The 24,397-nt window shown below is 39.4% G+C and overlaps 1 protein-coding gene and 1 long non-coding RNA gene across 7 annotated transcripts in view; one reads left to right on the top strand and one right to left on the bottom strand.

The window, feature by feature from the left end:
• Positions 1-17,127, bottom strand: part of LOC112071034 (tumor necrosis factor receptor superfamily member 14-like) — a 30,549-nt gene extending 13,422 nt beyond the window's left edge. For 2 of the 5 annotated variants that reach the window (XM_070439223.1, XM_070439222.1), the window contains exons 1-7: positions 16,847-17,125; positions 13,707-13,848; positions 13,156-13,286; positions 1,005-1,104; positions 621-746; positions 343-498; positions 94-181 (exon numbers count right to left, since the gene is read on the bottom strand). In XM_070439223.1, the coding sequence (XP_070295324.1) occupies positions 94-181; positions 343-498; positions 621-746; positions 1,005-1,104; positions 13,156-13,185 (500 nt within the window). In that variant the 5' untranslated portion in view covers positions 13,186-13,286; positions 13,707-13,848; positions 16,847-17,125. Of the gene's footprint in view, positions 1-93; positions 182-342; positions 499-620; positions 747-854; positions 964-1,004; positions 1,105-1,392; positions 1,483-8,757; positions 9,967-10,059; positions 10,109-10,260; positions 10,296-10,645; positions 10,825-10,964; positions 11,053-11,151; positions 11,434-11,525; positions 11,635-13,155; positions 13,287-13,706; positions 13,849-16,846 lie in introns of those variants that run through there. The other 3 variants (XM_070439224.1, XM_070439225.1, XM_070439226.1) reach the window with 3 other exon arrangements.
• A 16-nt stretch (positions 17,128-17,143) lies between these two features.
• On the top strand, positions 17,144-21,678 carry LOC112071039 (uncharacterized). Of its 2 annotated transcripts, none has more exons than XR_011475734.1 (5): positions 17,144-17,335; positions 18,671-18,827; positions 19,134-19,278; positions 19,397-19,514; positions 19,717-21,678. It is a non-coding gene; the product is annotated as an uncharacterized lncRNA (long non-coding RNA). The 2 variants fall into 2 exon arrangements; XR_002894010.2 differs by having other exon boundaries at positions 17,145-17,668.
• The last annotated feature ends 2,719 nt before the right edge of the window (positions 21,679-24,397 follow it).

Genomic DNA, 24,397 nt, shown 5'->3' with positions numbered 1-24,397 from the left:
GTATGTTTTTTAAAGTTTCTATTTGAGTATATTCATGTATTTATATCTTCAGGGGAATAACCTTTTGAACTAACTAATCATGTTCACACTTACTCTGTATGTGGTTGACAAGATGTTAATGATCCATCTGAATAGGTTTTACCAGGGCAGTCAGAACACACAGTATCTGTAGATGTTGTTCCTGCASAAATACATGTTGAAATGTTAATGAAAGATTGCATTCGTTCCCCCCCTTTATATAATTCCATTAACTGTTAATGATTGTTCACAATGAAGATAAAAACTTGACTCAATTGAATTATAACGATACAATTAGTATTATGAGTGAGACAGAAGACCAACCTGTGTGGCTGATGTATTGACCAGGTTTACAGCTGCTGTGTCTCTGGGCTGCTCTACAACCATCCTTAGTTGGGTCTAGACAGTAGAACCCCTCCAGTGTCCCACAGACAGTGTCTGATGAAGGTGTACATGGCTGCTTCACCATCAAACCCAAACCTATAGAGAAAACATGTCACTTGGTATCTGAAGCTAAATGTAAAGTCTGTTGTATTTCATTAAAACAACAGCTGATATAGTAAAGTAGCTCAGTGTTTATGCCCAGAACACAGAATTCTCACCTGGATCACATGTGGTACAGTTGTTGCATGTTGTTTTACCACTGGGCTCATCAAGGAACGTGGAGTCAATACAGAGCACACAGGGGGTGAATGTAGATTTAGTACAATGACTATTTACATGATATCCTGTTGAAAAGAGAACCAGAAAATAATTATGTTTTGGTATTATTATTATCATAATTATTATTGTTGTTATTATTTTAATTAACTCATAAAAATACACAAGGTCCTTACCAGGCCTACACATTATGCAATATCTATTACCTATTTTATAGATGGCTGGATCATATGTAGAACAGGGTTCAATGTTTAGAAGGATAAAAGTTATATGTTGGTGTTTATTACCGTCTGGTGATTCATATGATGTAAAAAGACGGTCCTTACCTTTTAAACACATGGGACAACATTCATCCCCTATTCTGTACTCAGCTCTACCACATGCAATACAGGATCCAATGCTTTCAAGCACCAATATAACAGGTATCTGGAAATAGAGAAGAAATAAAACATCAGCATACATTACATTTAAAGATGTGACACCAAACCCAAGATAGCCTGTTATCTGCAAATTCAGTCAATAAATGTTACTGAAATGTACTTTTCTCCTCCATGGTTTTTTCTACAATGTTTCAGTCAAATTAAAACTAAGACTATATAGTAGGCTAATAATAACTCTGATTCAAATGTCATGAAGGAAATATCTACATTGATCATTTGTTTTTTTAAAACAAGACAAGCCACAAAATGTGCAAATCAGAAATGTTTCACATACAGTCCATATGAAGCTTTCAAACTGTTCCATGTTTCCTCAATCCTCTCCAACTCACTGGAAGACCCACACATCGGACTTGTGACGTTCTTAGGAGTTTTGAAGTATCGAGATGAACTGACCTGTAGAATTAATGTATTTTAGTACATGTACTGTATAGTAAGAATAGCTCAATTATATTCTGCCTAAATATTGCATACACTGCGTAGTTAATAAATATAATATAGTAATGTACGTTGGCTGGCCACCCCTGAGTTCAGTCACCACCATCAATGTGAATCAAAATCATAAAATATAATAACCTTTCAATTTGTAAATTATGATGTTGTGCTGAATTTTAATCACTGAAAAAAACTGTAATAAGCTAATTATCATCTTTGAGAAGTATGAAACTGAAATTGGTAAATTATTAGTAGGATGAACCCTTTCCTCTGGGGTAAAAAAATATCACAATGCCCCAGGGCAGTGATTGGGGACATTTCCCTGTGTAGGGTGCCGTCTTTCGGATGGGACGTTAAACGGCTGTCCTGACCTTTGTGGTCACTAAAGATCCCATGGCACTTATCGTTAGAGTAGGGTTGTTAACCCCGGTGTCCTGGCTAAATTCTCAATCTGGCCCTCATACCATCACGGTCACCTAATCATCCCCAGCTTACAATTGGCTATTTCATCCCCCCTCCTCTCCCCTGTAACTATTCCCCAGGTCATTGATGTAAATGAGAATGTGTTCTCAGTCAATTTACCTGGTAAAATAAGGGTTAAATAAATACATTTATTAGAGACTGCTGCCCTCTGGTGGTGAAGTAGCCTTCTACATGGAGCAATGTCCGTTCTACCAAAGACAGCATTGTATGAAAACAGACAAACTGCTTCACCAATAGAAATCCTCGATCACAATTGTAGGCGACGTCATGGCGACGTTGGCTTGCTAAACTCATGCTTAGAAACACGTCATCTGGTCTAACGGTCTCTCGGGCTGAACTGCGCATGTGCACGCCGTCAAATCAAAGGCCCTCCTTCGATTATTCGATAATTGTTTTTGACGAAAATGAAAACGTGTCATTTCGTCACTTTCACGAGGTTGTGTAATAACATGTTCACTTATTTAAGACATTGGCTCGAATCTAGGTTGTGCCTTTAGATTTCGAGAAAATGTACAACTAAGGAGGAATTTTTAGACCATGCCTACACAAAGTTTCTAGTTGGTGAAGTATAGCATTGAAAACAGGCAAGTAGACTAGTATTTTGTGCAAATGGGGGATATGAGCAATCATTCGCCATTAGTGAAAAGAGAGGAAATCTATTCTATTAATCTTTGCATTTTAAAATAATTACAAATAGGCATCTATTTCCTAGGCAATTATTTATAAATGTTGTGTTTTGCATGGATTGCTGTCTTGTTTTACATTGTATCTTAATTGCTTGAGGATCTGTTCTCTCCACCCCTTTCATCTGCACTGAATGGTCAATACTTGACAGTTGAAATCAATATGGTTGATGAAATCATCATTAGGTTGATTTTTGTGTTTGCTTTTCATGTATTGTGTAATTGATGTGTATATAGATATGTTTAGTGTAATTGTTGTTTATTGATGTTCATGCAGGGCTCATATCCGAAAGAGACCATGGTCTCAGCATGACTCCCTGCTTAAATAAAGGTTAAACACATTTCCATGATCATTGCATAATAAATTCCTCATCTTTTCTGTGATATTTTCATACTCACGAGGTAGCATAAGCCTACAACATGGAAGCCATTCATCTTATGCATGTGTGTGTGTATATATATATATATATATGTTGTAATTTCACGGGACCCTGAATAATAGAGTGTTGCTGGCCTTTAACTCCGCCCATTACATTCACCACAAATAAAATCACTGTATATGGAATACATATTGGCTTTTAGAGCAAAAACTATTCTATGTGCCGCAGTAAAAAATTCAATGTCCTTAAAAGTATGCATGTTTTGGGTTCTATTTTTTACATACACATGGTTTATAAACAGTGGCGGTTCTAGACCATTTCAACTGGGGGGGCCAAGCTGGGGCCAGTTGTACTGTAAGAGGGGCCAGTTGTACTGTTAGAGGGGCCAGTTACATTAGACGTTATTGTTGTCATATCGTTTTCTTCAATGCATTGCAGGCAAAAGACCACGTTCATAATCATCATTGTTGCCACTGTCTAATAACGGATGTAAAAAAAGAACGATAGCAAAAATTATTTCATACTCCACATTTAGGGGGGCCACAAGGGGGTCCAAAATTGTTGTCACAGGGGCCCTGCCCCCCCAGAACCACTAGTGTTTATAAATGAGGCCCAAGGTCTGTTTGACAAGCATTCTACCCCCACAGCGGGGCAAAGAACAAAGTGGCCAGGCAAAGTCCGTCTGGGCTGCTGACTGGCAATCATGTGATGTTGTGTTCCTTATATTCTTTGGTCCGTTTTTTAAGTTCCAAACAAGCAAACATTAATTAATAATGACAAGGCCATTGCGTTTCATATTTCAAGAACAGTGGAAATTCGAGTGAGTTTAGCAGCGCACTTTTAAAATCAGAAGGGCGTTACGGGAGAGTCAGAGGGAGAACAGAATATTGAAAACAAGAGAGAGAACAGTGGAGCATAGGCCTGCCTATTCGTTGTAGTAACATTACACAATCATTCATCAATATGAAATATATGATTCTTAAAGTTAGGCTACAGCGCGGAACATGTAATGTAGGTTATTTCTACGTAAATACATCATATGTATCTTACCGCAGCCTTGATCGCAGTAGTATAGGGCCCTGGACTAACTTTACTTTCACTTTACGATTAGCGTAACACGAAAAAAGTTTTCAAAATAAAAGTTCCTCACATAACAGAAACGCGTCAATAACCTTTTTTTATTCATGATATTTAAAATAATGGCTATTTTTTCATATTTAAGTGACATTTGCAACAAATATGGGTTTTAAAACATGTTCCAAGGTCAAATAAATGCCCCGAGTGCAAATCACTGTATTTGAAACACTGTATTTGAAATACATATTGGCTTTAAAAGCAAAAACTATTCTAGGTGCCGAAGTAAAAATATTGTAGGGAATACTCAGTAGGGTCTGAAGAATGTATATTTAAGTGATAATGCCCGAGAAGCCGGTGTTTGGAGGATATATTGGCACGGGTGTTGCAGTGCAGTGCCTTAACACATTGTAAATAGATGAGTATTAAAACTTTCACCTGTTATAAAGCGAAGGGCGCTACATTATGCTGTTTAAGGAGAGGTAAGGATATATTTCTAAAACATGAATATTTTTGAAGCAGGTGTCATCCATGCATTTCAAATAATAAACACAGCAACTGTACTTTGTTTGATGCAGTTCTTCACCAACAAAATGTACACCCATTACATTCCTTTACTATGTAACACAATAGTTTCATATTTACATTGTCTTATTTCTGTTGACAGATTTATTGGTGATTAGGTGATGTTACACAGCTAAATATTTTTTTTTACAAACTTAAAACTCTTAACCACTTTCTGAGTAAAACCAGTTGATTTATAAAGTACCAGTCTAACTCAATATTTCTGTAGCCTATGGGATAACCACTAGAGGGCAGTCATGTATTGTCATTAGTGCACATTTGATGAAATTCTAATGCTTTTGTAGAATGAGTCTGAGATTCTTACTTGGATTCATAGAATAGTGACATTCAGGAGGTCATAAGGTCAATCATGTTGTAGCAGTCTGGTGTAATAGTTGTGCTTTAATTTACAGTTCAGTAGTGCTCTAAATGTGCAATATTTACTCAAATAATCTAAATGGTCATTTCCCATGCTAATGAAAGCATTTACCCAGGAACGGTGGGCATGACAATTTGAAAGATTTAAAACATAGCATGAAATATTGACCGTTTTTGTTTTGTAGATGTCCTCCATGCATTTCAAGTAATAAATCCAGCAAGTGTACATTGTTAGGCAAAACTGTATTTAATGTAACATCTTGTATAGTATTATATTATATTTAACCTTCAACAAGTTACATAAACATTTAGTAGATCATATTACCATTTTTCCAACGAATTTTTGTAATGTTCATTTCAAGGACAACTTTGTCTGTAAAATTGACTCAGTCTTTGTACAAATCCCTCATCATTAGAAAACATTTATTTCTAAATAAAAATTATATTATTCAATTCGGAGTAATGCAGTGTCAAACTTTGGTTGTACAACTTGTTTTTCTGTAAAGAACTTGCTGGATAATATTGACAGCTTGACTGGTCATTTGGTGATTTTGAGAACAGTTCAGGCTGAGGAGTAAGTTTCAAACAACCCCATGTTCTCTCCCAACAGGTATCTAGAAGTCATATTCTTCTAACTGGAGGTTGGGTCTCAAAGTGTTTCATTTCTTTACTCTACAATAGAATGTGGTGTAGAATCCTGTTTTCATATCAACCAGATTCTACAATATCACATTCAACATGTAGTGTTAAGATACACTATAGATGGCTGGACCAGCCAGCCATTGGACCACAGATTACAGAATGTGGAGTCCCTGACTGTGACTTGAATCTGGGAATTGAAGTTATTTGTAATTTATCAGTAATTCATTTACATTCTGACCAATGTTTTGTAGTACAACTGCTTGTATCCAGGGTCCTATATTCTTGTAACAGATCATTTGTCTTAGCTTTGATCACTTGATTAAGTAATATACCATATACATTTACTTATACATATGTTTGCAATTCTTTTAACTCATAAAAACTATTCTGTACACATATTTTGAACACCTTGAAGGTGTGCCTCACCTTTTCCAGTTCTCACAGACAGCAATGATATTTCCTGATCTGGGGATGCCTATCAGATAGAATCAGTAATTAGTAAAACACATTGGGCGGTTTCCCAGACAGAGATTAAGCCCAGTCCTGGACTAAGAAGCATGTTCAAAGGAGATTCTCCATCTTAAGTGCTTTAAGTCTAAAGCTAGGCTTAATTTAAATTCAAATTTCATAGCTAGAAGAGATTATTTAGTAATACAATGTGATTAAATATATTGATTTCTAAACATACCTGGGTAGGTATTTGAGGATCTATGAACATTTTTGAGATCGGTGTGGAAGAACTTGACTGGCCTGCACAGAGCCCTGACCTCAACCCCATTGAACACCTTTGGGATGAATTGGAACGCTGACTGCGAGCCAAGCCTAATCACCCAACATCATTGCCCGACCTCACGAATGATCGTGGCTGAATGGAAGCATGTCCCTGGAGCAATGTTCCAACATCTAGAAGAAAGCCTTCCCAGAGGAGTGGATGCTGTTATAGGCAACAAAGGGGGGCCCAACTGCATATTAATGGGCATGAGTTTGAAACAAGATTTTCGACAAGCAGGTTTCCACATACTTTTTCATGTAGAGTATTTCAGTGGTTTAGATGGTACAATGACTCTCTACACCAGGGGTTCCCAAACTGTTTCACTCAGGCCCCCCTTCCAGCATTGGGGAACATCCCACATCTATTTCTATGGACACAAGCCTGTTCGTGATAAAACTGTTCACACCCCTCTTGTTGGTGTAGAGAATTTAGCAGGTTTAAAACATATTTCCTGCAATTATACACATTTTGTCACAGGGTGCAGATAACATTTTGCTGTTTTAAAAGGTCATTTTCTGGTAATTCTATACATTTTGCCATGTATAATGTGTATTCATGTCATCTTTGAGTGTCTTAATCTTTTGTTTAAGTAAATGTTTTGTGTCTTATTTTCATTACTTTCACTTCTCACAAATGACAAAAAAAACGACTGAAGCAGATAGCAGAGGCATATTCACACTGGAAGAGCTGTGTTTGTGGCACAGACAAGGCCCCCATGCAAGATTAGATTCGTTTTAGGTCTTATACAAGAAGATAACATAATGTCAGGACCCCACTCAGGGCCTCTCTCAGCCTGTGGAGGTCCTCTTCTAGCCTGGCTATCTGCTGGCTCTTCTCCTGCACCTCCTTCTCCACCTCCCTTAGTTCGTCTCGAGGTCAGGAATCTATCAACTCAGCCTTCAATGCAAAGAAACACAGAAAACTGAGATGACCAAGGTTACTTCAGCGCCAGATTTTAAATATTTATTTTCTTTACAATTTTGGCTTTTCATTCGTTTTTTTTTCATTTCACAGGTTATAGTTATAGTACTTGTATACTGTAGTTAGGGTCAGGGATAGAGGGATAGATGACACTGTTATAGTTACAGTACTGCTGGGTTAATCAGTATATGGCTGTATACCCATTAAACCTTGTAAAATGAACAAAGGTCACAACTTGTTGTTCAGTACATGTATGAGTGCATGATTATTGTACATGCTCATAGCACTCAAATATACACTGAGTGTACAGAACAGCCTCAATTCGTCGGGGCATGGACTCTACAAGGTGTCGAAAGCGTTCCACAGGGCTGCTGGCCCATGTTGACTCCAATACTTCCCACAGTTGTGTCAAGTTGGCTGGATGTCCTTTGGATGGTGGACCATTTCTGATACACCGGGAAACTATTGCGTAAAAAACCCAGCAGCGTTGCATTTCTTGACACAAAACGGTGCGCCTGACACCTACTATCATACCCCGTTCAAAAGGCACTTAAACCTGGTCATTCGGTTGAAAACGTTTCTTAAACAGCAGCTAACGGAACAAAACGAGGATAAACATTCTTGAATTTGTCCAATAGACACTCTTGTTTGCAGTTGTTTGGACTATTGATTACACCCTAGATCAGCTAGATAGATGCAAGGAAGAGTGTGCAAGGCCGCATTGAATGTGTCACTGCTGTCACCTTGATTTCTCGACTTGTGCACCTACTTTGTAAACTTTAATTCGTAGGCTAGGATGTAGCAATCTCATGACGGGTATAGGGAAAATTAGAGTTATGTAGTAGCCTAAACCTAGCCTGTTATATTGAGCTGGGTGAATGGAATATGAATGACAGTCATGAATATGCTGTAATATAAATAAGGCCATACTCATTAAAATAAATCGTACTCCCTAATCTTAAACGGCACTGACCGCCACTGCCTTCCATCCTTCCTCAAGGTATAAATGACAGGTGAAACCCATGTGGAGCCAATTCACCTGTCCAATCAGTAAGTCTTCAAGGAAGGATGCACTTTTTAAAGGAATGTCAACATAATCCTTCTCATTTGGAATCTCTGAAGAAATTAAGAATTGTTTTGGAATTTAGTCAATAATACACRTCTGAAATATCAGGAGGTTCATTATACAGATTAACTAAACTGACCTACTCACACCCTTGCAGTTCACATTTTGCTTCATTCAATTGCATTTTTACAATGTAGCTAATGTCATTGGGACACTTGTACATAAGAACATTAAGAAAGTTAGCTGGTCTAAATGTATTGATTTTATTGCAGATCCTCTACTTATTAATCCCAAGAGGGGACATTAGTCACCAGCAATACACTTACAGCAACAATAGACATCAGATAGACTGAGCACTGATGGTGGTGAAACAAGCACAAACCATGACTTACAGAGAAGCAAATGGATTCAATAGAATAGACTGTAAACCCATAGAATCAAAAACATCAACACATTAATACAATGAATAATGGAATATAATAATGTGCAACGCATAATACAATACCTACAAAATACACAAAAGGAACTGTACAATACAAATAACTATACAATCAAGGTGAAAAATCTGTCTATGTGTCCTTGAGCAAGGTACTTAAACCTAATTTACTCCAGGGGCAGAGTACTCCTATGGCTGACCCTGTAAAACAACACATTTCACAGCACGTATCCCAGTGTGACAATAAAATGTATATTTTAGGAGGATWGTAAGAATAGAACTGTWTACAGAACATTTGTCCCRTTGCTATGCATCAGGGCTCCCGAGTGGTGCAGCGATCTAAGGCACTGCATCCCAGTGCAAGAGGAGTCACTACAGTCCCTGGTTCTAATCCAGGCTGTATCACATCCGGCCATGATTGGGAGTCCCATAGGGCGGTGCACAATTGGCCCAGTGTCGTCCAGGGTAGGCCGTCATTGTAAATTAGAATTTGTTCGTAACTGACTTGCCTAGTTTAACAAAATAAAAATTGGGTCACACTGGACATATGTGACCAATCACCATTGGTCAATCAACAAGTGGAGTCCATTTTTCCCCATACCAGTGTCCAGGAAATCTCATTCGTATGTCCTTTACACAGTTTGTGTCAACAGAATCTACAGTACATCACAAGTTCCATAAGGTCCATGGGGATGTTGTGGGATCATCTGTAGATTTCCTCAGTTCAAGGGCAATTGCTCAATGTATCTGGCACCAGTATCCAAAGAACAGGTGGAGGTTCATGACCAGGTTCATCCCCAGTATTGGAAGACAGGCTGTCTATCAAGGTCATGGCCTTTTTAATCTTTACACCACAAAACAAATATGCCAGCCTCCAACATTTATTTAAAAATGGAGTCTAGATCACATTTACCATGTAGTGGAAAGAAATCGGGCCCTACTGCCTAGTCTAGTTTTCAAGCCAATGAACCACAAATTAGACTGGATTGTTCTGATGAAAGTCCTGGAGGCTTGAATCTGTATAATATTCATAAGAAACATTTTAGCTCAAATCTGGCTGAAATTCATGAACTCAAGCTACTGCCATTCTGATGTTATCGGCTACCTTACCTGTTCTTGTTCCCACAAACAGCATTGATGTTCCCTCTCTGTCTGATACCTAGTAAAAGGAAACCTCAACTCAATAAAACTTTTAAAAAGTGCAACCCTTGAGGTAATACAAATTCCTGTCAGCCGTCTCCTTACCATATTGAGTATGATAGAAAATACTGTTGTATAAAGTGGGTATTGTGGGATTATTTATTAACATACCTCTGTAGGGCTTTGTGTCTCTGGAAAAGTCCTCTCTGGAAAGGTACAAGAATTAACATTGAGAAACATGGGAATTGAACCAACAGCCCTGGCGTTGAAAGCGCCATGCTCTACCAACTGAGCAACACGGGAACTGTACTGGTCCTCCCTGTATATAGCTGCATTCTTGTGGATTTTATTTAAATCCTTGTTACTATTTTGGATTTATTTTTTAACTGCATCGTTTGGAAGGGCTCGTAAGCAACATTTAACGGTAAAGTCTACACCCGTTGTATTGGGCACGTGACAAATAAAATGTGATTTGATTCAGTGTTGGATGTTTCTCATTTGTTCATCTGGGCAATTAAAACAAATGAAACTATACAATTCCCCAAAATAATCTCACCAGATAAAGGATATTTTATTTTTCTTCTAATAGCTACTGCCGTCACTGCTGCTATCACAGCTAGTACCACCACCACCACAGCAGATATTATTGCTATGGAAAGGGAGGTCTGTGGTCCACATTCAGAGTCTGACCAATGAGTTCCAGGTTTAATTTGCTGAAGCTTCAAGATATCGCATCTATAATAAGAGAAAGACCACTGGTAAATCGATAATTTAGTCATCCAACTTTCAGTTTTACATTATGAAAACTGTTTGCATATTGCAGTACATAGTTTATATTTTGAAGGAAAATATAATTATACATGAGCCACACTTACTGTGTGTGTGGCTGGCAGGATGTTAATGATCCATTTGAATAGGTGTCACCAGTACAGTCAGAACACACAGTATCTGTAGATGTTGTTCCTGCACCAACACAGGGTGAAACTCATTAAGGATCCTAACTTGAGATGTGCTTAACTCACGACTGCATAAATCATTCACGGATGTCAATGGAAGATTTACCTGTGTGACTGATGTATTGACCAGGTTTACAGCTGCTATGTCTCTGGGCTGCTCTACAACCATCCTTAGTTGGGTCATGACAGTAGAACCCCTCCAGTGTCCCACAGACMGTGTCTGATGAAGGTCTACATGACTGCTTTACCTTCAATCCAAAGCCTGGGTCACAATTTGTACACAGTATGCATGYCGTAAGACCATTGGGTTCATCAAGGAAAGTGGAGTCGGTACAGGGGGCACAGGAAGTACTTGAAAATTCTGTACAGTGTTTATGTACCCGGTTTCCTGTGGGATAGAAGGTCAGTGACATGGACTGATTGGTATTGAAATGTATTTTCTTCATAATAATCCATATAGTATACAGAGCTGGTCCTTACCTGGAGAACACATAGGACAGCATTCAACACCTGTTCTGTACTCTGCTCTACCACATGCACTAGAGCTCTGAATGTTTAGAACAAGTGTCAAAATGATAGCTAGGTTCATCTGTAAATAGAGAAAATGAACACATTACCACTGTTGAAAAATAAGGGGGCGGGGTCACATTGACAAAGCAGGGTTGAAGAGAGTTTGGGGTTAAGGTAGAGATGAGACGGGAGGAGAGTTCAGATTGAAAGTTCCAAATAGAGAGAAAGCATAGTTAAGATATCCATGTTGAGTAATAAATATCAGTGAAATGTACTTATTACACAGATGGATTTTTTTTCCAAAGAGTCAATATAATAATTTGTTTTTGCAAAGCCAATGTTCAAAGACCAAACAATTTTCAAAACAAGAATTTGACACAGACAATTTGTATAAACCCAGGATGATTGACAGGGCCCTGAATTGAGCACCAATGGTAAAGATTTAGACAGTTATAGAAATGCATGTATTAATGTCCACATTCATTTTTGAGCAGGTTTTCATCAAGGATCTCTGTACTTTCCCCCGTTTCATCTTTCCATTGATCCTGACTAGTCTCCCAGTTCCTGCCGCTGAAAAACATCCCAACAGCATGATGCTGCCACCGCCATGCTTCACCGTAGTGATGGTGCCAGGTTTCCTCCAGAAGAGAAGCTTGGCATTCAGGTCAAAGAGTTCAATCTTGGTTTCATCAGACCCGAGAATCTTGTTTCTCATGGTCTGAAAGTCCTTTAGGTGCCTTTTAGCAAACTCGAGGCGGGCTGTCATGTGCCTTTTACTGAGTGGCTTCCGTCTGGCCACTCTACCATAAAGGCTTGATTGGTGGAGTGCTGCAGAGGTGGTTGTCCTTCTGGAAGGTACTCCCATCTCCACAGAGGAACTCTGGAGCTCTGTCAGAGTGACCATCGGATTCTTGGTCACCTCCCTGACCAAGGCCCTTCTCCCCCGATTGCTCCATTTGGCTGGGCCCCAGCTCTTGGAAGAGTCTTGGTGGTTCCAAACTTCTTCCATTTAAGAATGATGGAGGCCACTGTGCTCTTGGGGACTTTCAATGCGGCAGACATTTTTTGGTACCCTTCCCCAGATCTGTGCCTCAACACAATCCTGTCTCGGAGCTCTACGGACAATTCCTTCGACCTCATGGCTTGGTTTTTGCTCTGACATGCACTGTCAACTGTGGGACCTTATATACACAGGTGTGTGCCTTTCCAAATCATGTCCAATCAATTGAATTTACCACAGGTGGACTCCAATCAAGTTGTAAAAACATTTCAAGGATGATCAATGGAAACAGGTTGCACCTGAGCTCAATTTCTAGTCTCATAGCAAAGGATCTGTATACTTATGTAAATAAGGTATCTTTTTTCACTTTGTCATTATGGGGTATTGTGTGTAGATTGATGAGGAAAAATATTGATTTAATTCATTTTAGAATAAGGCTGTAATGTAACAAAATGTGGAAAAGGTGAAGGGGTCTGAACTTTCCAAATGCACTGTACATCATTGGTGTACACTCTGAGCATACTATCTGGTGCCATTTACTGCTGTAGCATGAAATGATGCCAAGCTACTAAGCTTACAAAACCCAAACGTTTAACTTACTATCCATATCAAGCTTTCAAACTGAGCCATGGTTCTCCAATCCTCAACATCTCAGTGGAAGAAGGTCCACTACCCTGGAATCTTAGATTTGAACAAAGAACATCCCGGTTGTCGTCAAHCCTCATGTAGACCTTGAGTCACACACAAATAAAATTGGAAAAGTTTAATATCATACAATATTTCAATATTTGCCGTACAATATTTAAAACTTTAAATTAGAACTGATTCTTTTTGGTTCAATGGAATTCTATCGTATATGGCTATTACATTTTTCTGTGTTATGTGAACCAACATATTAAAACCTAAAAATGCTGTCTCCCAAGGCAGCCAAATGCCTTGTATCACACAGTGATTTGTAGTACAACGGTGGTGTCATGCTGGACCATAAATGTATGCCCCTCTGTTAAAAGGGTAGATTTTTTACTCACCAATATTTTATTTAACCTTTATTTAACTAGGCAAGTCAGTTAAGAACAAATTCTTATTTTCAATGACGGCCTATGAACAGTGGGTTAACTGCCTTGTTCAGGGGCAGAACAACAGATTTTTACCTTGTCAGCTCGGCAATTCGATCTTGCAACCTTTCGGTTACTAGTCCAACGCTCTACCCACTAGGTTACTTGCCGCCCCCACGGCGTCCAATATAAGGACACAGTGTGGTCAAAGACTTAGTTGTAGTCACGATCTGGTTACCTGTAAGTACAAACAGTTATATTGGGGTTATTACATACACTACATTACCAATAGTATGTGGACACCTGCCCGTTGAACATCTCATTCCAAAATCATGGGCATTAATATGGATACAATGAAATTCTAGACGATTCTATGCTTCCAACTTCGTAGCAACAGTTTGGAAGAGGCCTTTCCTGTTTCAGCATGACAATGCCCCTGTGGACAAAGCGAGGTCCGTACAGAAATGTTTTGTTGAGTTCGGTGTGGAAGATCTTGACTGGCCTGCAGAGCACTGACCTCAACCCCATAAAACACTTCGGGATGAATTGGAACACCGCCTGCGAGCCAAGCTAATCGCCCAGCCTCACTAATTCTCGTGGCTGAATAGAAGCAAGTCCCCGCAGCAATGTTCCAACATCTAGTGGAAAGCCTTCCCAAAGAGTGGAGGCTGTTATAGCAGCAAAGGGGGGACCAACTCCATATTAATGCCCATGGTTTTGGAATAAGTTGTTCGACGAGCAGGTGTCCACATACTTTTCATGTAGAGTATTTCACAGTGGTTTAGATGGTACAATGACTCTACACCAGGGGTTCCCAAACGGTTTAACTCAGGCCCCCTTCCAACATTGGGGAACATCTCGCTCCCACGTCTATTTCTATGGACACAAGCACTGTTCATGATAAAACTGTTCACACCCCTCTTGTTGGTGTAGAGAATTTAGCAGATTTAAAGCATATTTCCTGCAATCTACACATTTTGTCACAGGGTGCGAGAACATTTTGCTGTTTTAAAAGGTCATTTTCTTGCAATTCTATACATTTTGCCATGTCTAATGTGTATTCATTAGACACAGTATGTAGCTTTTGGGAGACCATCCAAATGTGCATATACAATTGAGTTACTAGATCTGTCATTCTCATTTAAAGCAAGTCTAAGAAGCGGTAGATCTGTTATACAGAGTATGTTCACTGTTTATATGCTTCCCATGTTTAAGTAAATGTTTTGCGTCTTATTTTAATTTTGGAAATACAATATTATTGGTTATGGAAAATAYATTTCACAGCGGTTTAGATGGTACAATGCACTTAAGAACGTTAATMGTCCTATACAATTAACAGAGCAGTCTTTTACCTGTTGAACTCAGACTTTTTGTTCTTGAAATTGGCGAATCGCAAACAACTGACAGGTGCATAACACCAGCACCGACTGTGTGAGGCCAGTCACGACCTATCTATACCGCTATTTGTCTTGGCTACACAAACAACTGGACAGTGTATGCACTAAAGGAAGCAAAGCAATCTGGCCATGTACTATCTCCACCCGGCACAGCCAGMAGAGGACTGGCCACCCCTCAGAGCCTGGTTCCTCTCTAGGTTTCTTCCTAGGTTCCTGCCTTTCTAGGGAWTTTTTTCCAGAGSCACCGCTCTTCTACATCTGTATTGCTTGCTGTTTGGGGTTTTAGGCGGGGTCTCTGTATAGCACTTTGTGACATCAGCTGATGTAAAAAGGGCTTTATAAATACATTTGATTGATTACGTTTGATTGAAAATATTCTCTTAAGTTACCCAGAATTTTAAATAAAATAATTCTCTACAAACCTCACTACTCCCATCACCCCACCCAAAATACCACCCACTCCCCATTCCTGTCCAACTCCTCCGACCCTGTCACACAACCTCTCCCTTTCTACATCATACATCTCACAAAATAATAATACGTGTTCAACCGTTTCCTAAACCGTACAGCCATTACACATTCCAGTACCATGTTTCCCTATCAATTTAAAAGATGTATCCAATCCTGTATGCTCAAATCTCATTTTACACAACATAATTCCCCCCCTACTATTCCCATTACATGACACTATTTCTCGTATAGATTTCCTTGTACAATAAAAATGTCTTCCCTTACTACGTTCATCCTATTGTCTCTGCCAAAAATCGAACCCGTTTTTCCAGAATTCATGTTTTAATTTTCCCCTCTACCCAACTGCACCTGTATATCTAATTTCAATACCATTTCTTTGTAAACCCAACAACAGTGTCATTGCTTCTAACCATAAATCCTCACTTTCTGACCGTCCAGATCTTAAACTACACAAAACTGTTGTAGAGTYCCAACAATATTACTACTCTTCTTGGTCGCACCACTATCCATTTAAAACCAAAAATCAACGCAAACATTTCTGTTGAATATACAGATAAATGATTCGTTAGTCTCTTGCATAGATTAGTCCTTCCTTTTCTGAATCCACTCTGGTATAGACTTAATAGACCCCTATGTACAAGGTAATACATCTACCTACAATTAACTGTTCCATTAATTAACAGAGATTTGATGCAAGTCCAATAGGTCTATAACTAGCAGGATGGGTCTTTACCAGGTTTCACGAAAGGCAACACCACAGCACATTTCCCTCCTGATCCTGACTTCCCTACCCTCAACTCCAAAGCKTTCATTTTTGTTTTTGAGGGACTTTCCATGGTTAGTACCAGAGGTGGGACAAGTCATTGCTTTATAAGTCACAAGTAAGTCACAAGTCTTGGCACTCAAATCAAGACCGACAAATCTAAATTCCTAAACTTTGAGTTTTGAATCCTAAACAAGTCATAATGTGCTCTTCACCAAATGTAATACCATTTCATATTTTTAACAAGMGTAATAGTTAGAATATTACACAAATCATGAATGGTTTTAAAAATATATTTTTTACTTTCCAAATAAACTTTATATTTCCATGGAAATAGTCGCTATGGGGCACAATCTATCGACCAACTCTCTCTCTCGTTACAGTAGGCTAACATATGTCAATTGTTTTAGGAACAGCAGTAACATCCGGCAGGATTTAGGCTACCAACTGCCTAGCCAGTTGTAGCTCAATCCTTGCGGCAAATATCACGTACCCGCACTGACTGACTGTGTGGAGGCTCATTGATTTAACGTTACGGTAGCCTACATGCTATACTAGCAAAATATTAAATGATATAGCTGTTGGCTATATTAGCCACGACTTACCGTTCTTTGTGCAACTTCAAATGTCGAACAAAGTTGGAAGTTGTTGCGCCTCCTCTAATTTCTTCCCGCATGTTTTGCAATTGCAATCCGTTTTTTGTTGATACAGTGTAGTCTTTATATCCGATTTTTTTMTTTCTTAACACTTTTTTAATAGCGTCATTTTTAGTATCTGGGCTTGGGGACGGTATCAAGTCAGGTTGAGTCAAAAGGCTAAATTCCAAGTTAAGTGACGAGTCATTGGTGTTAAAGTCGAGTCCACGCCTCTGTTTTTGTTGTTGATTGAAACACTGGCTCTTCGTTTGCACTTTTGACCCCACAGCTTGTGGGCGGGCTTTAGTGGGAGGTGTGGAGGATGCTTCTCCGTTGGTCAGTCATTTTTTGAGTGTCAGTTTGGCTACAACCAATAGTGTTCAGCCTTTCTTTCCGACACAAAGGAAGTCATAGACACTTTACAGTACAACGAAGGACTGTGTGATGATGGCGTCTCAGGTAACCAGCACTGGGCGTTCTTCCGTCCAACTTCTACATAGGTAGTAGTTCAGTGATGGGGGGGTTGGATCACTACTGGCTGTAGGCGAACAAGTGATGCGCGTTTGGAGCAATACTAGCTGCTGTATCCAAGGGTCAGACAGTCGTTCACATGACAACAGAAGAGAACCAATTTACTAGTTACAGCAGCGCGTCCCCTGAACTATAACGAAGAGGAAACGTTAGGAGAGAAGCCTGACACCGGAGACACCGGAGACACGGACAGTTTCAAGTTGGATATTAATAAGTGTCATTATCTGTCTTTACCTTGGTCACGGAGAGGGGGGTGRGAAGGTGATGAAGCGTACTTCATGAGCTGTAACCGAAAAACTACTGGCATTTGGAAAGTTTGAGTTGATGGMGAAAGTGTGGTGGAACAAGTGTTAGCATTGTTAAGTATCTTGCTAGTTAGGTCGAGTTCTCCGTTAGCTAGCCAGATAAATGTTGAGCAATGGGGGAATATATATATATTTTTTACTCAGTAAATGTTGTTTTTGCACACATGTAGCCTTGTGCACTTGATCGATGTSGATAGTTGCCACTATAATAGAGCAAAAATAGAATGCCTGTTTGTTTCATTATATTTCTACTTTAAAATGTTTTTTTCCCAAGTGCAATATTAGTATATTGTTTTTTTCTCACGACTTGAGTGTCATTTGCAGTAAAGTCTAGGCAACAAATAACATTGGATTGCTTTCTTTACATTTTTTAACTGTGAGTTAGATTCACATTAACCACTTTTTATTTTACACACACTGATCATATAGATCATATTCTTTGTTGTTTANTTTACACACACTGATCATATAGATCATATTCTTTGTTGTTTAGTTAGTTAAAACCTCCATTTCCCCCTGCATGTTTCAGTGCAACAAAAAAAAGTTCACATTTTGGTCCCTCGGCAGTTTGCATCCCTGGTAGTTAGCTCCTACGATTTAGTGTCGGTTCATAACATTATACTATATTACATGCATACCTGTATTACATACATACCATAGAATGATAAATCATGCAATTTTTATTCTCAAGCTAACCAAACGCATTTAGCTACGAACGCCTGTTCTCGCAATTTTCAGTTGAATTAATCTAACTTTCTTTCATGGCAACTCATAAGCAGGCCATGTCCTATTTGTTTCATAGTTGATATACAGTCACCTGTATGTACATACATACAGTACTGTACAAAAGTGTTAGGCACATGTACAATTCTGTAAAAAACATATGTTTCTAAATGTAAAAATATATATATATATATATGAAGGAACATTTTCTTATTTCACCTTCTCTTATATCCAGAGTGGCAGGTGAAATATTTGCAGTGAGCCTTGCACAAGGTGGACTGTCTCCACGATTTATGCAGGAGTGGTGTTACCACTATCTGGTGACCGGGACCCTGAAGGACCTAACAAAGGGTAGTGTACATGACACAGAGGTGTCCCCATTCATCGAAACGGTGTGTTGATGAAATTGAAAGCATTTTCTTCTCATTACTCTTTTAGCAATTAGTTGTGTTTGAAAAATAAAATGTGCTTTCAGATCAAAGATGCCTTTGACCTGTCACCCTACACTGAATTCCATTATTCTTTTACATTGCAACAACCCACAATTTGTGTCAACTGATTTCATTTAATATGTTTCAAACTAATTAGTTTTTAGAGTACATTATCATGACCATTCATACAAGAGCACCAAGGTTTCTGCAGTAAGATATGCAAATCTCAATGAATGTCGATGTCTCTATCCGTTTCATTTTTTAAAGAGACATTTTGCTGCATTTAACCACAAAACGTACAGCAATGCTTCAGCAGCTGCATGAAGGCCTTGAAGTCTACATCTTAATTGAGGTCATGCAGAAGAAACCGAAGGAATGTCTCAATCTCTTTGTGATTGGCGATGATGACATGGTAATTAACAAACTGTGCTTTTTAATATTCTGATTGTTATTTATGGGGTTTTGGTCAGGTGACCTGTGTAATTAGAAATATAGTGAAAGTAATGTATGTCTTGGATTTCATTGTCTAGGTTGATGCACACTACATAATCTCAACCCTGGCCCCAGAGATGAGTGAATGTGGTTTTCCAAAACAAAAGTAGACAGAAATCTTGGATTTCTTTCAAGATTTCCTCCAAGAACTTGATGGTATGTATTGTTTGCATGTTTGTACTTGTGCTTACTCCCTGATTTTGTTACTGTAGTATCTAATGTTTTCTCTTTAAACTCAAATGAGCTGCTCCATAGTAATGATGTCAATGTAACACTTCAAACTGTTATTTATTTTCAGTTTATATTGCACTGACCGCTTATACATTTGTCCCCCCCCACATATTAATATGCTAACCAGATGGGAAAGTGAGCCTCTCTGTGGCTGAAGACAGTGGAGAGAAAGAAGACAGTGGAGAGAAAGAAGACAATGGAGAACCACTTGCTGTTCCCAGTGTAATGCAGTGGCTGACAGGGCAGCCACACACACCTGCTTGTCTCAAAGAGAGAAAAGTTAAGGATAGTGGTCATTTTGGACCACTCATGTCTACAACGCATGCCGAACCACACTGTTTGTTACCCTGTTGTTAGTGCATACACCAAAACGATAACATTTCCSACAGCCCTCAGAGATTWCGATGCWTTTAAATCAAACACTGAAACAACAATCAAATACGTTGCAAGGTTTGATAGAGTGTAGCTGAAAGACTCCTCAATTTAACTGACTGATCATCCACATACAGTACATTATGTTCCTGTGTAAAGAAGTCAAATCTTTCTTGCTTTATTTTTGGATTAATGCTTAAATGTACATCCTTGACAACTGTGATTTAGATTTTTTTTTTTTATTAACCTCTTACTACTCAGAGCATTCATAGAAGGATGGTAGACTGCAGCGATAGCTCAGAGGTCTAAACACTGGATGGATGAATGAATGGACTATTGGAAATAGTCAGAGGGACTGATATAGTATTTGGGCTTTTGTAAAGGTTTTGCATTATGTTTTATACACTGGTCTTAGACTATACCTTCAAACACCAAAACCTTAGGTGGCTCCATTACTAGTAAAGAGTGTTACACTGTATCAACAAAATGTGTTTTTTGTATCATCCTAGTCCATGGGAATTATGTAAATGAAATGACATACAATTCACTCATTTTCTGGTCCTTGCCAACATACAGTGTTCCAGATGTACTGCAACTACTTTAGTATATCATCGGTTCTCTCCCCTTTAATATGTGATTCTTTCTGTTTTTATTCTTTATTTTGTTTAACAAGTGCCTGAAGCTGTTCTATATACAGTAGACCTATGGGGGCCAAAGACTCCATTTTAGTATAGTGTACACCAAGTGGTATAGAATACAAGTATATAAACTTTATCCAAATGCAATGTAATAGACCAATTTATCTCCGGGCTTGACGTCTATCTCATTGAGAGATTCTTTAAGCTAGCATTATACACAAGTAAAGGTGCTTGGTCTGTCTTTATGTTATTCATTTGTAGTACTGTATCCTGTAACCACCAGAGTCACTGCTTATTCAGTGGTCTCCAACTTGACCTCTGGAGCTCAGAAATGATGAAGATAACACTGAGACAGTGCCACTCTGTTAGACAGGAATTTGGTGCTGAAGTACAATAATACTTTACAAGTCCTTTTGATTACCCAAGGTTCATTTGTATGCAGCRAGGGATKGAAGGTTTTATTAAAATGTACATTTAAGGGATTTTTCAGTTGCTCATTTTTATATTTTGACATGACAAAGTTGTGTATTTGTGGATCTACTGTATTGGTGTTTACATAATTGTACTAACCACCGTTCACTGAGCTCTGTGTCGCTGTAGCATTGTTATGTCATTTCCTGCTTTTGATTTTCACGTTAAGACACTGGATGTCATGTACACTTAACTGTAAAGGTGACAGCTTGATAAATTATATGGGGAGAGAAAGTCACCCCAGGAGCCACATGACACCTATGGATTCTTGGACTCTTCTGTAACTGGATAGTGTTTTATAGATCACTGCATTATTAGAACGTACTATAGATTCACCTCTGAACTTGGAACCCGTTTGCTGTATGTCCAACGGTAGTTCCGTGAACATGTTACAATTATTCACGTGATTATTTTGACACTGTTATACTACATAATGTTGATTGTTACATGGTATTTATCAGTTTTATATGTTCAAATGTTGGGTTTGTTTTTAGAGAGAAGTGTCAATTAACAAAGATGCTTTGTGCAAAATAAATACCATTGGTTTACAATAAGTTTAATTACATTTCATAAAAGCTCTTTTCAAAGAATGAAACGAGTTTGTTTACATCATACCAATTAAGAGGTGCCGTTTTCTTTTCCAGCAAAAGATATACACATTTTTGCCATTGTCAAGAGTGGCACTGGGGCTAAAACAATATCCTACATAGTGTGGGAGGACTGCACCTAAAAAGGCTGGAGACTCATAACTAATTGAAGAGCATGCATGTATATGTCCTGACCAAAAGATGAGGAGTCAGTGGTACTGTAGGGGTCACTTGACGTTGTGTTGCAGCACAGCAAGATTCTCAGTAGACAGTAGACAGGGGCCATGGGATGTCTGGAACAATGACCCCATTATCAGTGTTTCCAGATTATCCTCCTGATAAAGCAGGTCCTCCACCTGCTGAATCTGGAATGCTCWAAATAAATCTGTATTAGTGACRATAMAKKTATAGGAAGATCTGTCAAGCCATTCACATCACAGACTCATACCTCTGCATAGTCTGGCTCAGACACAGGTGTTTGGAGCATTCCAATATGCAACAGCTGATGAGGTGTCAGGTTCTCCTCAGTACTTAAAGGGTGATTATTCCAAATCTCTGAAATGCTGCAGATCTGCCCGCAGACGAGGTAGGAACACATGTCCCACACAGAAGRGGTGGATAGAATTCTACAGGTCAAGGTTGCCTTCTTCCTCCAAACTATGCAGCAAGTTGTAGTACTGACATGTCACAGCACTCCAAATATCTCTCCATAAGAGTTCCACTTTAACAGAGAGAAAAGGTTTTGTGGGGGGGAGGAACCTATAAATAGAATGAATATAATGGGCTTGGAACCTCTAACCCTGGCAATTCATTCTATTTCTATGTAGCCACCACTCTATGACATTAGCAGCCATGGAGATAGAACGTGTGTCATCTCTATGATGGCATCTCTATGATGTCAATTTACCAACATTACGACCAGGAATACGACTTTCCCAAAGTGGATCCTTTGTTCGGACCTCCACCCTGGTCATAGGATCTAATCCCAGAGGCCGACCCAAAACAATGCCGCAGGAGAGGCAGACAGAGCGGCCTACTGGTCAGACTTAGAAGGCGAGCACACCATCCACCGCTTCTGAGCATATTACTCGCCAATGTCCAATCTCTAGACAACAAGATGGACAAAATTAGGGTACGAGTTGCCTTCCAGAGAGACATCAGAGATTGTAACATTCTCTGTTTCACGGAAACATGGCTCACTTGGGATATGTTGTCAGAGTCGGTACAGCYACCAGGTTTCTTCATGCATCGCATGAAACATCTCTCTGGTAAGAAGAAGGGCGGGGGTGTATGCCTCATGATTAACGACTCATAACAACATACAGGAACTCAAGTCCTTTTGTTCACCTGACCTAGAATTCCTTACAATCAAATGCCGACCGCATTATCTCCCAAGAGAATTCTCTTTGATTATAGTCACAGCCGTGTATATCCCCCCCAAGCAGATACCTCGATGGCCCTGAAAGAACTTCACTGGACTCTATGTAAACTGGAAACCATATATCCTGAGGCTGAATTTATTGTAGCTGGGGATTTTAACAAAGCTAATCTGAGATCAAGGCTTCCTAAATTTTATCAGCATATCGAATGAGCTACACAAGCTGGTAGCATTCTGGACCATTGCTACTCTAACTTCTGCGATGCATACAAAGCCCTCCTGTCAGGGATTGTGTGCAGAGAGGTAGCGGAGTCAAGCGCAGGACACAGGTGTTGAGCAAAACAACGGCGTTTACTCAAAATACAAGCAAAAATTCCTCATAGGGAAAATAACAAACACACATGCACCAACAACAACCACTAACGAAACAAACAATCACGGACAGAACAGAAATGTATGCCAGAGGGTTAAATAGGGAACATGATAGGGGAATTGAAACCAGGTGTGTGTAATACAGACAAAACAAAACGAAACTGAAAAATGGATCGGTGGTGACTAGAAAGCCGGTGACGTCGACCGCCGAACACCACCCGAACAAGGAGAAGGGCTGACTTCGGCGGAAGTCGTGACACCTCCTTCGGCAAATCTGACCATGACTCCATTTTGTTGCTCCCATCCTATAGGCAGGAACTAAAACAGGAAGCGCTCATGCTCAAGATTATCCAATGCTGGTCTGTGTCACGTTCCTGACCTGTTTTCTGTTTATTTTGTATGTGTTAGTCGGTCAGGGCGTGAGTTTGGGTGGGCAGTCTATGTTATGTGTTTCTATGTTGGTTAATGGGTGACCTGATATGGTTCTCAATTAGAGGCAGGTGGTTTACGTTTCCTCTGATTGAGAGCCATATTAAGGTAGGTGGTTTCACATTGTTTGTGGTGGGTGGTTGTCTTCCGTGTCTGTGTATGTTGCGCCATCCGGGACCTCTTCGGATGAAGAGGAGGAGGAAATCGTTACAGTCTGACCAATCGGATTCCACGCTTCAAGATTGCTTCGATCACGTGGACTGGGATATGTTCCGGACAGCCTCAGACAATAACATTGATGTATACGCTGACTCGGTGAGCGAGTTTATTTGCAAGTGCATCGGAGACGTTGTACCCACTGTGACTATTAAAACCTTCCCTAACCAGAAACCGTGGATTGATGGCAGCATTCACGCAACACTGAAAGCGCGAACCATCACTTTTAATCATGGAAAGGCGACGAAACATGACCGAATACAAACAGTGTAGTTATTCCCTCTGCAAGGCAATCAAACAAGCAAGCATCAGTTCAGAGACAAAGTAGAGTCGCAATTCAACGGC

Source organism: Salvelinus sp. IW2-2015, unplaced genomic scaffold (genome assembly GCF_002910315.2).
Source record: "Salvelinus sp. IW2-2015 unplaced genomic scaffold, ASM291031v2 Un_scaffold1499, whole genome shotgun sequence".
Lineage (NCBI taxonomy): Eukaryota > Metazoa > Chordata > Actinopteri > Salmoniformes > Salmonidae > Salvelinus > Salvelinus sp. IW2-2015.
The sequence above is the reverse complement of the archived record's forward strand: the minus strand, read 5'-3'. Positions and strand labels throughout refer to the sequence as shown.